The sequence below is a fragment of the Uloborus diversus genome, chromosome 10 (genome assembly GCF_026930045.1).
Source record: "Uloborus diversus isolate 005 chromosome 10, Udiv.v.3.1, whole genome shotgun sequence".
Classification (NCBI taxonomy): Eukaryota; Metazoa; Arthropoda; class Arachnida; order Araneae; family Uloboridae; genus Uloborus; species Uloborus diversus.
The window spans coordinates 55,970,041-55,985,243 of NC_072740.1; the positions used below are offsets into that span (position 1 = coordinate 55,970,041).

A 15,203-nucleotide genomic window follows, 5' to 3' on the forward strand; every position below is an offset into this window, starting at 1 on the left:
TTATCTGGGGTAATATTTGGTAGAAATAAAAATGTAGCAAAAACTTTCGCTTTGGACTCGATTAGACCCTTTATTTCACTTAAGTGTGGGGAGGGCGGCAAAGATAATACACTCAAAAATATCATATAAAAACAATAAAATACCTGCATTGATACTTTTGCATTTGTACAATGCATATCTCAAAATCGAGGAGAGGGTAATCCGACCTGCCCTCTTAAGTAACAGATCTGTGTAAAAATATTTCTTTCAAGGTATTTGTAACTGTTATTCAATTATACTTTCATGACAAGGAATAATGTTGGAAATACAGCTGAAATAAAGCAATGTTATGTTTCTTATCGCACGTTGGAGGCGGGCGTGAGCTGGGTAAAAAAAAGTGTTCCACCTGCTACTTTCAAAACGCATGCTTAGAGCTTTGTTTATACTAACCCCTTTAACAATTCATCTAAAGTGAAAGCTCCGTGGTACAATCGGCTTTTTAACTGAAAGGTTGGTGATACATGCCCACTCGGGAGAGTGATGTTTTTTCATTAAATAAAAAAAAAAAAAAAAAAACTGCATTCGCAGGATTTCCCTTGTATATTTTATTAATTTTTTCTCTATTTTTGCAATTTGATTTCAAAAATAAAATCCTCTATTTTGTGTCAAGGAGTCACTATGATTCCTTGCTTTGCTCAGCATGTGAAGACGTTCGTTGAAAGTTGACCATTTTTTAAATAACTTGTGTGGAAACTCGAAGCAGAGGGACGGGAGGGAGGAGGGGGTGATATTTGTACTAAAGCCATTTCTTAGTTTAATTTTAAACTGGTTTGAACATTAGATTGTTTTTTAAAAAAAGTAGGAGTTATATATTTTTCTTTTATTTCAGACAGCAAGACACAATGGCATTTATTGCTCAATCTGGTAAAACTATACAAGACTTGAATGGTAAGTTATAAGTACATACATTGTAAAACCTTTTTTGGCAATACTTCAAAGATGCCTAAGAATACTTCTAATTAGTGATGTGTATCGGGTAAATACCCAGTGGATAGGTAAATATTTAATGGGTGGTATTCAGGGTGTTCCGGTTTAACCTGCGATACCTCTGTTTTCGCAAACCGTTGGTCCTTGATGCACACTTCCAAAGTTCAAAATCAGACACCGAGTTAAGAAATTGAAAGTTAGAGGCAAAAATGAAATGAGTAAAAAAATACAAAATTTAACTTCTTATACTGGCCGTAGGTCCCCTATCTTATATCTAGGGAAATAATCTCCATTGCAAAATATATTGTTTTTCAAACCAGCCACACGCGGATAAGTGCCTAAGAACGTATAAGCACCCGAAATATCCATTTTGACATTCCCCGAGTTAATTACAACGACTTTTCTCGTGACGTCCATATGTACGTATGTATGTATATGTGTATGTGCGTATGCATAACTCAAGAACAGTATGTCCTAGAAAGTTGAAATTTGGTACGTAGGCTCCTAGTGGGATCTAGTTGTTCACCTCCCCTTTTGGTTACAGTCGGTTGTTTCTAAAAGGGTCTTTTGCCCCTTTTTTGGGGAAAATCATTGTTAGTTTTGATGTAAACTCAAGTGGTGTTATAATTAGTCGGACACTTGGCGATATATCGCCAGTCTTTTGGTCGCCAAGTTTTTTCGCCAACTTGGCGTAAATTTGGCGATTTTTAAAAAAAATTTAGTTTCAAATTTTGCCACTGTTGGTGATATTTAGAGAGTAAACTGTTGAATCACATTAAAATTGACAATAATGGGGAAATGACATGGAGTAAAAGGAAGTCATGCGATGCACACATCAGCTCGTTTTCTTTTTTATCCTGAATTGACATAGTCTATGCCTATGCTAAAATTTGAAATAAAAAATTGATAAAATATGAACAATTAAAGCAATTAATTTCTTACTGCGTATGGGCGAAAGATAGCAACTTATCACTTTCAAAATTTCGTAGCCAAATAGATTTGACAACTTATGAAAAAAATCCAGTTGAATATCATAAAAACTTCAACAGATATAGGCGACGAATCGTATAAGCGGTCGTTCAGAAATATGTTCTTGTCAAAAATGTTGCAAATTTGTGACGACCCCTTACAGTTCGTCGCCTATCCGAGAATTATTGAAATGTGACTCCTTAGGTCGCCGATATAGTTTTAAGTTTTTATGGTATTCAACAGAAATTTTTTTAATGATTCACCAAATCTATTTGGCCGCGAAATTTTGCAAATTATTTAATTGATATCTTTCGTACATGCACATGAGAAGTTAATTGCTTTAAATGTTCATATTTTATCAACTTTTCAAAATAAATTTTAAAATGTAGTAGAATGATTTTCTTGTATGCTGCCAAGTGAAGTGTTCTGAAGTTTGGTCAAGTTTGACAGAAACCTCTGCGTGTTGTAAGTGAAAAACATGCTAACAAAATGGACATTTTTAAAAGAAAATGCTTGTATCTTCTTGAATATATAAGTAATACTTTCTTGAAAATCTATGAAATTATTGTACGTAGTAAGTAAACAAATTGCTGAAACATACAGCTTATTCCCAGCATTTGGAAGAACTACCAAAAAAACACTTTTTTTTGTTTTCTTCAAATTCATTATTGGTCCCCTACATGTATGAGTGATTTAGTTTTTATTGAAACATGTTAGCTGAAGCATACCTTTTAATGTGGCAAAAGTCACAGAACAATTGTTCTCTTATTTCTGGAGAAATTCTGTCAAATGAATTTGCAAGCGATGCAGTATTTTTTTGTCCGTCATTGTATTTCCTCTGTTGAAAGTAAACTTAAGAAGTTTTATATTAAAAAAAAAATATATATATATATATATATATTTTTGAGTAACGTAATATGGTTTGCAGATTGTATCGCTGAATTGAAAAGACATTTTTATGAGACCAAAGTGCCGATTGATGATGACAATGTGACTCTTCATCGCTTTGAAGAAAAAATAGAATCATTATTACTATTAGGTTTGAAAGGTAATTTTGTTAATTTTTCTATAAAATTTTCACATGCATTTTAGAGAATTATATGTGCTGTGAGCATTAATAGATTGCGCATTTAAAAGCTAAAATATTGATTTGTTTTTTCTTATTTAAGATAAACCTGGTCTACTTGGAGCGAAAAAATCATATTGGGATTATATTTGTGCTTGTTTTTCTCATTCAAAACGAAGTCACGAAGGAATTAAATTTGTAAAATCCTTATCTGAAGTAAGTAATTTTTAAATTTTGCTTCATATTTCAGTTTATAGCAATGAAATATGTTCGCTATTTGGGGGGGGGGGAGGCATGTTGGTCAACTTTTTTAACTTTTATTTTTTATCTCATTTAAAATTTATTTATAAAGTTTGATTTTTACTACAAAATTAATTATATATTTATCATCATTTCACAATTATTACAATTTTTTGTTCATCATCTTTTAAAATTATATTTAAATTTAAACAGAACCTCAGAAAGTAGAACAAGGTAACCTAAGTCTAGGAGAACCTGGGTTAGTTATGTTTTAAACTTAGAATGCTTTAAACTAGAGGTGCACAACCTTTTTCAGTGAAGGGTCACTCGTGTTGCAGAGAAGCAGTGAAGGACTTCATGCAAGCCTGTCTGTCATTTAGAGGGGCCTGGATTGGCAATCTCCCCTCCCCCTCTCCCCCAAGGCTTTGGGAACATAATGTATTTTATGCATAAGGGAACCATTGTTTTAAATTTTGTCATATGATTTGCATAGAGAACATACTCTTTGCCCTCTGGAAAAATCCGAAATAAAAGGTGTGACCGCACGCACCCATACTTTTCTGATGCTAATTAACATATAAAAAAATATATGTATGATTCAAATATATTGAATCTTTTATTAAATGTCTTCGTGTAAAATAAAATAACTTTATAAAGACATGAAACTGCAAAATATTGCATACATATGATTCAGAGGAAAATAGTAAGCCTTTTTCAATGAAGAAAATATTCTGAGCTTCTTATGACGACGCCCGGCTCCTGGGGTAGGCAACCTAGGCGGCCGCCTAGTTCGGCAGATTTTAGGGGTGGCAAATTTCGAAATTGAAACATTTTTTAAAAATTATGAATATCTGTTTCAGCGCCATCAGTTTCATTGCTTCAATGCTAAAAAAAATAATTTAGAGTGTGTACCAGTGCTTGGATATGCAAATGATAGTTCGGAATTTAACTAGAAATTCAGTTGAATTTTAGAGGCGGCAAATTGCGTGATTTAAAAGTCTTTTGAAAATATTAATATCTGCTTCAGTGAAATAAGATGCACTACCGTAAATGCGGGCTACTTTGGCACATATTTTGAAACTTTTCTCATCTTTTCTCAACAATTTTATATAACTATTTATATTATTACCCTTTATAATTGTTTTTTATTTGGGCCAATGTTACCCTTGCGATTGGGTTACTTTGGCCAAAAGTGGTTTTCCATATTTAAAATCATTGTAGAATTAACTAGAGTCAAAGAAAGACGTGTGTTCGCACAAAAAACTATCTGTTTGAAAGAAAAATACATTTTGAAAGAAGTTTGAGTCACACATATTTGTTTTAAGGAAAATTATTTATTTATTTTTTTAATGTGTGTACATATCTACTTATTGTTTCGGAAATTACCGACAGAGAACAATCATCTTTTCCTTAGTTTTGGAGATTGAATAATTTTATAAACAGAACACATTCATAAAACAATGGATCATTAATTGATTTGGTAGTTTGAAGAAGGAATCAAGCCCCAAAATATGAATATTTGAAATTTAGCAGCAAAAAATTGTTTGAACCTTCAAACAAATTCAAAACTTGCTGGTGCATTCCATTTTCTCTCTCAACAATAGCTCTTTCTTCTCTAACATCAACAGCCATCTCTGGAAACCTGAGCCCATTCCATTCTACAATAACAAAATTCCGTCAACTTTCCAACACATTTAAAGAAATTTGTAAGAAGTAGATGCAACTGGGTCAACCTTTTCTAAACCTGCTACAGCTTTCAGTTCCTCTTCACCTTCCATAATTAACGCCATGTAACTGAGCCCTGATGAATAGAGTCTGTAATCGCTCTCTTTTTCTGTTGATGAGAATTCCAGGTTTTTCCTGTTTAACGGTTTACTTTTAGCTTTTCTTTTCTTTTCCAAATCTCTCGGACGGATTTTTTCAAGTTTTTATGCTAGGCCGAAATAGGTTGTAATTTTTAGGTTAGGAGATATGTTGCTATTGTGAAGTTTTAAAGAAAAAACCTTAACAGAAATGATAAGTACAACTATACTACTACATAAAGTATTGACTAGTGTTCATAAATAGGCACTTAACAAACTCTTTACTGGTGTAGAACTGTTTCTACTTGTAAAAGTTTGAGAGATTATGAAGACTGATGTTAGCACAAGAAACACAGAACCACTAGTGTTGCTTCTTGAGCTATTGAACTGCTTGGTATACATAACTGAGTGCCTGGGAATGCTCTCTAGCGGGTTATGTCAAAATATGTTCAAAAATTGCTTCTTGGAGGTTGACAAAGAACGTTGTATCTTTTTCTCAATTTGGGCCCAAAGAAGGACCCTAGAGCCAAAGTAGCCCGTGTTTACCGTACTTTAATGTTAAAAAGGATAATTTAAAGTGTGTACCAGTGCTTGTGAATATGCTAAACTCAGTTTGGAATTTAACTAGAAACTCACTTTAATTTCAAGCACTTTACTATTATTTTTATTTTATTAATATAGTATTATATTACTTTCATTATTATTATTATTATTATCCATTCCCATAATAATTTCCGGGGGGAGGGGGGGCACTTGTCAATATCGCCTCGGGCAGCAGAGCTACTATAACCAGCCCTGCTTATGACTGCTGCATAACATAGGTAAACATAGTTCTGTGTTTTGATATTATATCATAATGTTTATATCTCAGCTAAAATAATGAAAACTGTATCCTAACCAATTGCATTTGAAATTTTCAGTTAAAAACTTCTCTTGGGAAAGGAAGAGCTTTTATCAGATTTTGTTTGATGCAGAAGTGTCTTGCTGATACTTTGCAAGCATGTCTTATGTCTGAAAAGATTACTAGGTAAATTTCTCTAAGTACTCATCTATTGATCATCCAATATGTGTGTGCATGTATTCATGTGTAGAGTCAACTTTCAAATTTACTAACTTGATAACCACAACTGTTTATTGAGATGTAAAAAATGAAAGGAACTGTTGGAAATAATATTAATCTATAACCGTGGTGGGAAGCCTTTTTACAATTAGAGGCCTCATTTAAATTAGCTAGTAGTAAAGAGTGCCACATAAAGTTAATAAACCTGTATATGCATCTTCCATATAATGGTCAGTTTTTATATAGGTTTATCATTTTATTGCGTTACATGATAGAAATTATATTACTAATTTAAAAAACCCATGAAACTGTTTATTTGTTATTTAACAAAGAATCTTCAATTAAAAAATATTTTGTATTTATACAAATAAAAAAATAATAACTCGTTACATTTTTTTAATAAACAACTACAGATTTAAACACCATTTCAAATGAAAGCAACAAACCAAAAACTATTTAAAATATTTTCTTCAACATATTTTTAATAACATTTTCAGAAAAATAATTAGAGAAATAATTATTGTTGTAAAAGACAAACATATAGCAGGGATATACACTCTATAACAAAAAAATCGACGCACCAAGAAGTAATCATCCGATTGCTTTGAAATTTTGTATGCATGAGTGTTTAGACCAGATATACAAATGATTAAAATTTGGTGTTTAATGAATGAATAGTTTGATCTTCAGCACATCGAAACTGCGCATCCAGCAGATGTATATAAAGAGCAGTTCTTCAACAGTTGTTAAAACTTTCAGTTTGATTGTGACTCAGATTAACTTTCAACAACTTAAAAAGGAATCGCCGCATGGTTCGTGCTCATTACGTGCAACTGTCAGAGTTTAAAAGAGGTCATATCATTGGATTGAAAGAGGCCGGTTGGTCAAATCAAAGAAGCGCTCGTCATTTGAGTTGAAGAGATGCAGTGATTCGAAGATGCTGGCAAGGATGAGTGGAAAATGGCAGAGTTCACCGTCAGGATGGTAGCGGTGGACCTAGGATCACGACAGATCGTGATGACAGAGTGATTGTCCGATCAGCTGTTACAGCGCTTTCTTCACCTCTATGAACCATCAGACGTTCAACCCAACCACCAGTGTCGATCATGACCATTTACAGACAGTTGGGACAACGAAATCTACGGTCGTGCCGACCGTTATGCCACCTACCACTGACGCCTATACACTGCCGAGCCAGATTACAGTGGTGCATGGCTTGATCAGGTTGGAATGGTGCCGACTGGGGACGTATAGTCTTTAGCGGCAAATCCCGCTTCCAACTGTGTCATAACGATCATCGAAGACGTGTTTGGAGACACCCAGGGCAGAAAGGGGATCCTGGTTTCACTTTTGCACGCCACACTGGCCCTCAACAAGGCATTATGGTCTGGGGTGCCATTTCCTTTGATAACTGGACCCCTTTGGTCGTAATTAGAGGTACACTTACTGCACAGTGGTACATCGACGACATCCTAAGACCTGTTTTGCTGCTGTTCCTTTTGCAGTACCCTCGGCTGGTTTTCAGCAGGACAATGATAACATACAGAACAGATAACATACGGCACGTGTTGCTATGAACTGTCTGCAAGCTTGTTAAACACTTCCGTGACCTGCCAGATCTCTCTCCCATCGAGCATGTCTGGGATGTGATGGATGGCAATTGCATGTGGCAAGGAATGTTGATAACCTTGTCCGACAATTGGAGCGAATTTGGCTGGAAATACTGCAGGACACCCTCCGAAAGCTTTATCGGTGTTTGCCACGCTGTGTTTCAGCTTGTATCCAGGCTAGAGGCGGGTTAATACCTTATTGAACTTGTTACTGTAACTCTGATATAAATTATTTAATTGTTCTGAGAATTTAATCATTTTCTATTCTGTGCATTGTCTTCCTACCCACCAAGTTTCGTCTCAATCGGATCACTCCTTCTTGGTGCGTCGGTTTTTTTTGTTAAAGAGTGTGTACAATAATTTATGATTCAATGACAATTTAGTGGATTATTTGCTTTAGTTTCTAACTTGAAAGTAATTGCATATTGCTCTACCTTGTATCTGGAATTTAAATTGACAGCTGACGATATTTCAACACAATCATATGTTTTATCTTATTCATATGTTTTATCTTGAACATCTAGACTATTTTATCTGCTTCTTTAACTTCTTACAGCTGTTGAAGTATAAAAACAAACTATTGCAAATTTTGAAAGACTTTCTTTGAGACTTAAAAACTTGTAGAAACTCTATTACATTTTAAAGAAATTACTTTCTGCTGTTTCAAAAAAAGTTATTTATTTTTGGCAATTTTTCAACAATTTTTTCACTAACCTCTAGTGAAACAAAAATTGCCTTCAGAAATTTGAAAGTAATACAAAAATGTGTACAGGAAAGCATGAGTAGTGCTGAAAATTATGTTTACTGCAAGTCTTAAAGAAGAGTTTGAAATACAGGAAAAGAGAAAAGCTTGCTATCCTTTGATGACTGTGGCAAGAAAGAAATGCTGCAAATCAGAAAATGCTTTAGGAAAGAATTATCAAAAATTAGGTTCAAAGTGGAAACACACCATAACCACTCTTCCAGACGAAGTGTTGGCTGGTATTTGGGTATTAATAAAGCATGATAAGAGGAAGTTGCTTGAAACTTTTGGCTGCCAAATTTCGTTCACAGAAAATGACTTTTTTACCTTTAAATGTACCATTGTTTATCCATTGGTGGATAAATTCTAAACGCAGATTGTTTATAGGGTCTTGCACAAGTAAAGAAAATTTATTTAAAAAAAATATTTCAGATTCATAAATATTTCTAGTTTTCATTTTGATGCTTAATCCGAAAAGATTTCTTCCTTGCTAAATTCGGTAGTTATCAAAGTGATGTAGGGGATCGCTTAGTCAGAAACTGAAAATGGCGTCTATGAAAGAAAAAGCTCAGTATATTCCTTTACTTGTGGGGGATTTTCAATGACAAAGTGTTTGTACGCTGATAACAAATATTGACACATCAAACATAAATAATAATGTATGCAATATAACTGGTCACAACAGACATGCTAACTAATGCCTGGTGACACCAGACATTAGTGAGCATGTCGGTTGTGATCAATTATATTCTCCCTTTGCCATGCCTCACCAGGCTGGTGCCAGGGGCATGACAAGTGGAGTTTTTAGGGTAAACCACCCAGAACCCTAGGATATAACACATTGTTTATCCTAATACTGCAGTTTATATCAATCTAATGACTGTTTTGGCCAAACCTTCACCAACAGAAGTTAAATTCTAACTGCACCAGTGCCTGGTATGAAGTAGAATTAATTCTTAATCTTCTTAGAACTATGAAAGTTTTACACGTAGAAGTATATTAAGGCTGTGGCAAACACTTTTAGATGCAAATCAAAATGAAGAGATAATTATTCCTAGTTCTGAAATAGTTGAAAATTTTTTTTTATTTATCAATGCAAGATTTTATTCAATCTTTAAATGGACAGGCAGAACGCGTGGTGCAGGCGATTAAGAATGCCTTAAAGAGAATTATTTCCGGGAAATGGGAATAGAGACTTGCAGCATTCTTATTGTCTCAACACACGACACCAAATTCTACAACAGGCATGTCTCTGTCTTGCAGAGCTGCTGATGAATCGAAGAGTAAAAACTTGTCTTGACAAATTTGCATCCTGACTTAACAGAAGCCATTAACACTAAACAAGAACGTGACAGCTTAAATAATCACACAAGGGTAAGAATGTTTGCTCCCTTTAAAACTGTTTATACACTAGGATTCCTGCCGCATGGGGAGTGGGTTCCAGCTACAATTACTGAAGTTGTTGGTATGACTACATACCTAGTACAAATGGATGAGGGCATGGTCTAGTGAAGACACGTTGATCAACTAAAGAGCCGAGTTGTTCCGACTTCTCAGTCAGATATTTCTGATAATTCCGATGAAATCGACTCAGAAATTCTACAGAAATCACCAGTGCGAGCTCAATCTTCAGGTTCTTCTCAGGACTCTCCTCCTTTAGTAGATGATGTTGACAACAGCCCAGTGCAGTCTTTGGCTGATTATCTTCCTGGCACAGTGACTGTAAGCAGCCCCGGTCCTGGCCCACAGTCTCAGAGGCCTGTTAAAAACAGGTGTCCACCAGAATGGTTTAAAGACTATAAAACTTAGGAGGGAGGAATGTTATGTATTTATATTTGTTAATCGCAATCGTATTTGTATGTGTAACTGTAACCGTAACTTGGTCACTCTATATAGTCAGTTCTTAGGAAAGCTTGAACCGCTACGGCCGCATGTGTGTGTGTACGTGTTAATAAATGTGTCGTAATATACTTGCAAGCCTTGATCATTTGTCTGCTGCTAATGGATACCGCTACACTCAACACACCCCGCACATTAAAGTAAAATTATCTATCTAAATTCTGGATGAGTCAGTATTCAGTCGTAGAGAAATAAAAAAAATTGATTGTACTCGATTTAAATTATGAAATTATGCATAAAAATGTTTAATAATGTGTTTGTTTTTGTTTCTCAATTCATCAAATTTTATTAACTTTTAAAATTTATTTCATTTCCTCAATCTACATTCATTTTATGCCACACCATGGAAGAAAATGATCATAATAACAAAACTAAAGAAGTAATTATTAGGTACCCTTTTTTGTTCAAAATGAAGCTTATAACCAACTGTAGCTACTTTCAATAAAAATTGCAAATATTTTAAATTATTTTAGAGCTGTAGTTTAATAAAGCTGAAAAGGGATAAATTTATGGCCCCACTAGACACTGACAAAAATATTCGGAATTCCATTTCGTCAGACTGAATTTTCAAAAGTGGCCATGTATGGGGTTCCCTTAAAAAGGCTTGGGGAGGGGGGTACCTCATAACATAATTTATGTTTTTTTACCTTTATTTTTTTCTTACTTATTTCTCACCTGTAAAAAAAAGAAATAAATAAAATGTTTTCGTTAGTATTTGAAATAGTTTTTGTTCTTCAAAATTCACTTTTGTTCTTTTTCAGAGACTACTATCCAGAAAAATCTTTTCATGCTCAAAAGAAGCTATGGTCTCCATTTTTAACATCTGTGTATGATCTGAATGATTTGAACTTCGACCTTACAGCTCGGCACATGGAGCTAGATGTTTCTTGGCCTTCATTTGCAAGGTATGCTCTTACGTTTTGAAATTTTAACAATGCTTTTCTCTTATTAAATTTCTGTATCTTACTTTGGACAATTTATTCTCAGGAACATTTTTCTTGTGTTGTGACATTCCAGAGTATTCATTGTCATGTATGGGACATGTCACAGCAGAATTTTAAAATATTTGTATTTTTTCTCTGAAAGCAAAGTTTTGAAACATTGAAAACTTTTGTTTTTTGTATTTTCACAGTGAAAAAAATACAAATGTTTTGAAATTTGACTGTGAAATGTCCTGTAAATAACATTGAATACTGTGGAATGACATTCCTTTTTTATTTACATAAAAGTCTTTACAATTGATTGTGTCTTTAAACTTGGCAACTTGGCAAAGTATGTTCAGCTAAATGATATACTTTTTTTTTTATTGGTATTCAATTTAATTCATTTAGTCATAAAACCAACAAGTTCAGGTATGTAAATTTATACAGGCTATTTCAGTAACAAATGAGCCATTTTCTTTGAAAGTGGAGTTAGTTCATTTCTGACAAAAGGTTAGGTACTTATAATAATGAAAGCACTTTGTTACGAATCTTATATCAAATAATGGTTAGCCAGAAAAAAAAAGAAAGCTCAAATTTTCCTTATTCTGTCTACATAAATTTTCTTATTTGAAAAAAATTACAGATTTTTTTTTTCTTTTTTTTTTAAAGTGATGTAAGTCGACTTTCTGCAAAAGACATATATATTTTAAAAATTATACTACATAATTTCTCTTGTTCATTTTTTATATATTTTGCAACTTGTTAATGACATAAATATTTTGTTTGAAAAGCTTTGTCATAATGATAAAAATTGAAAATAACATACAGCAATGTAAAGTTATAAAAGTACTTTAGATGAGACATTATCTGAAGAAATGCTTAAATAAAAATTTTTTATAAATATAATTAAAACATGTCTTTTTACATATATTTAGCAAACGCTTCATTTTTATGATGCTTTGATTCAATGATAATCCCATATTTAATGTTTCATAAATATATGACTTTCACATTTATGGTAAAAGTAAAGTGTTTTTTTTTATATAGTAAAAGTAAACACTATGGTAAAAGTAAATCCATTTGAGGTTTTCCAAAGTGCAGTTCCTTTTACTAACATTATATGAATGATCCATTATAAACCTAAATCAATTTCATATTTAAAAGCATCGAGTACTATATTAATGTACACCAATATTTTTCAAACCATTTCAGTGCAAACCTTTTGTTTATCTCTGTGTAATATGAAATAGGCTCACAACACTTCCAAAGAAAATGGCTCATATAGTTTGAGAAAAAATAATATTTGTATGTTATGCATAATTTTTTCTCTTTTATATAACCTTAAGTATGCTGTTGATCTTAGATGGATTCATGAATAAGGCCACAAAAGCTGCTCAAAGAAGATCATGGCTCTATGCATTTTAAATCTAAAGTAGCTAAACAAAGTGGTGTAGATTAAATACACAGAACTGAGCAAATTAATTGATACAAAGTTCAAAAATTTTATGTACAAACCTTCAAATACATTGATAATCATAAAATTAATGGAAAATATGTCCGTTTTTAGCAGAAATGATGTCTAGAATGCATTTAAGTATCTTATTCTGAATTGAACTTGATCTGTACCCTTTTTTTTATCAAACCACCTTTTTGTTACAATCTTAAGCATATGCTTCTTTATTGTGCTCTAAATTTTACTAGAACAATCCTCAAGAATATGTGATAAGTTTTTAGTCCAATTTGTGTCTGGGGAGTTTCTAGTCTTCTAGTTAACTTTTATATCAAACTAAGTTGATGCATACTTAAAATACACCACCAGCTCAGTTATTCCATCCAAGGACTGCAGTTTCGTGCTATTTAGCACTCATCAACCCGGAATAGAAATCACATGAGCTGGAGGCGAAAAATCTCTTAAGGGAGCCAAGAGAGCCAAACAAACTAGTAGCTAATGCAGAATTAGCAAACCAGATGAGCGACCGCAGTAATGGTGCGGTTCAACTCAAGGATTGATGGCAAAGCAATGGTATTTTGTAGTAAATTACCGCCTTAAAGCCAGGGCTAAAGCAGAAATACTTAAAATACACCACCAGCTCAGTTATTCCATCCGAGGACTGCAGTTTTGTGCTTTTTAGCACTCATCAGCAAAGAATAGGAATCACATGAGCTGGAGGCGAAAAACCTCTTAAGGGAGCCAAGAGAGCCAAACAAACTAGTAGGTAATGCAGAATTAGCAAACCAGATGAGCGACCGCAGCAATGGTGTGGTTCAACTCAAAGATTGATGGCAAAGTAATGGTATTTTGTAGTAAGTTACCGCCCTAAAGCCAGGGCTAAGGCAGAAATACTTAAAATACACCACCAGCTCATTTGTTCCATCTGAGGACTACAGTTTCGTGCTTTTTAGTACTCATCAGCCCGGAATTAGGAATCACATGAGCTGAAGGCGAAAAACCTCTTAAGGGAGCCAAGAGAGCCAGGATTAGCAAAAAAATATTCTGCATTAGGTACCAGTTTGTTTGACTCTCTTGGCTCCCTTAAGAGGTTTTTCGCCTCCACCTCATGTGATTCTTATTCCGGGCTGATGAGTGCTAAAAAGCACGAAACTGCAGTCCTCGGATTTAATAACTGAGCTGCTGGTGTATTTTAAGTATTTTTGCCTTAGCCCTGGCTTTAGGGCGGTAACTTACTACAAAATACCATTGCTTTGCCATCAATCTTTGAGTTGAACTGCACCATTGCTGCAGTCACTTATCTGGTTTGCTAATTCTGCATTAGCTACTAGTTTGTTTGGCTGTCTTGGCTCCCTTAAGAGGTTTTTCGCCTCCAGCTCATGTAATTCCTATTCCGGGCTGATGAGTGCTAAAAAGCGCGAAACTGCAGTCCTCGGATGGAATAACTGAGCTGGTGGTGTATTTTAGGTATTTCTGCCCTTAGCCCTGGCTTTAGGGCGGTAACGTACTACAAAATAAGTTGATGCATGTTAATTGATTTAAATATGATCAATTTTCTGTTAAATAAAGAATTTTTTTTCCTATAAATCCATTAGAAAACAAATTTTTAATAAAATAACTGAAGAATTTTGTTCTTTTTAATATTAAGTGTCCTGAGTTTTTAACAGAATTTGGAATAATTGACTGTAGAAGTACATATTTTTTGAAAATAGTAATTGCTCTTACTGTTTTCAGGAAACATTTTGTTGCTCATGAAAATAATACATTGCTTGATAGAAAACACAGTTCATCTAGTCTGTTTAGTTTTTCATCACAGGTTTGTTTATTTATCTTTACATATTTAAAAATACTTATTAAAATTGATTGATATTTTCATTACTACATGTAAATATGTTATCTGTGCAGAATGAGAGTATACTTTATGGTGACGGATCTGATGCTGCATCACTTCAAGAGAAAGATGATGATACTCTGTCAGTTTCAGTGGCAAGTATTTGCGAGCTAACTGCTATTATTATTTGAAGCTACAATAATTTTGGTTTTAAGAATTTGAATTATTTTTGATTTTAAGAAGGTATGATGATCTTAAATTTGCTTATTAAAAGAAGCAGTGCTCAGAAGAAATTATAGCTAACATGGCACTGCTTCAAGAGCCAAAGCAAGTTATTTTAATTTTGCTTTTAACTTTTTTAAAACAGGAATATTTTTGCTTCATTAAAAAAAAAAAAAAAAAAAAAATCCCCCATTTTTTAGTTAGAAAGTTTTTTCCCCCCCTAAATGTATCTGGTATCCAAAAAGAATACAATATAAAACTCATGACCTTTCACAAATCTTGTTTTTTGAAAAACTTTTAGTGTAATATCTGTGTAGGTTTATAAATATATAGTATTCATTTTGTGCAGGTTTATTTTACACAGCATAAGATTTGATCTCTTTATTTTGTTTTACATGAATGAGTTTTAATTTTACACGAATG

The 15,203-nt window shown here is 33.5% G+C and overlaps 1 protein-coding gene across 1 annotated transcript; it reads left to right on the forward strand.

Moving 5' to 3' along the window:
- Nucleotides 1-829: 829 nt before the first annotated feature.
- LOC129231569 (FYVE and coiled-coil domain-containing protein 1-like) lies at nt 830-14,826 on the forward strand. The gene is made up of 7 exons (XM_054865926.1): nt 830-927; nt 2,864-2,983; nt 3,105-3,217; nt 5,964-6,070; nt 11,116-11,259; nt 14,462-14,543; nt 14,633-14,826. Exons 1-7 carry the CDS (start codon nt 882-884, stop codon nt 14,747-14,749), a joined length of 729 nt encoding a protein of 242 aa, XP_054721901.1. The 5' UTR covers nt 830-881; the 3' UTR covers nt 14,750-14,826.
- The last annotated feature ends 377 nt before the right edge of the window (nt 14,827-15,203 follow it).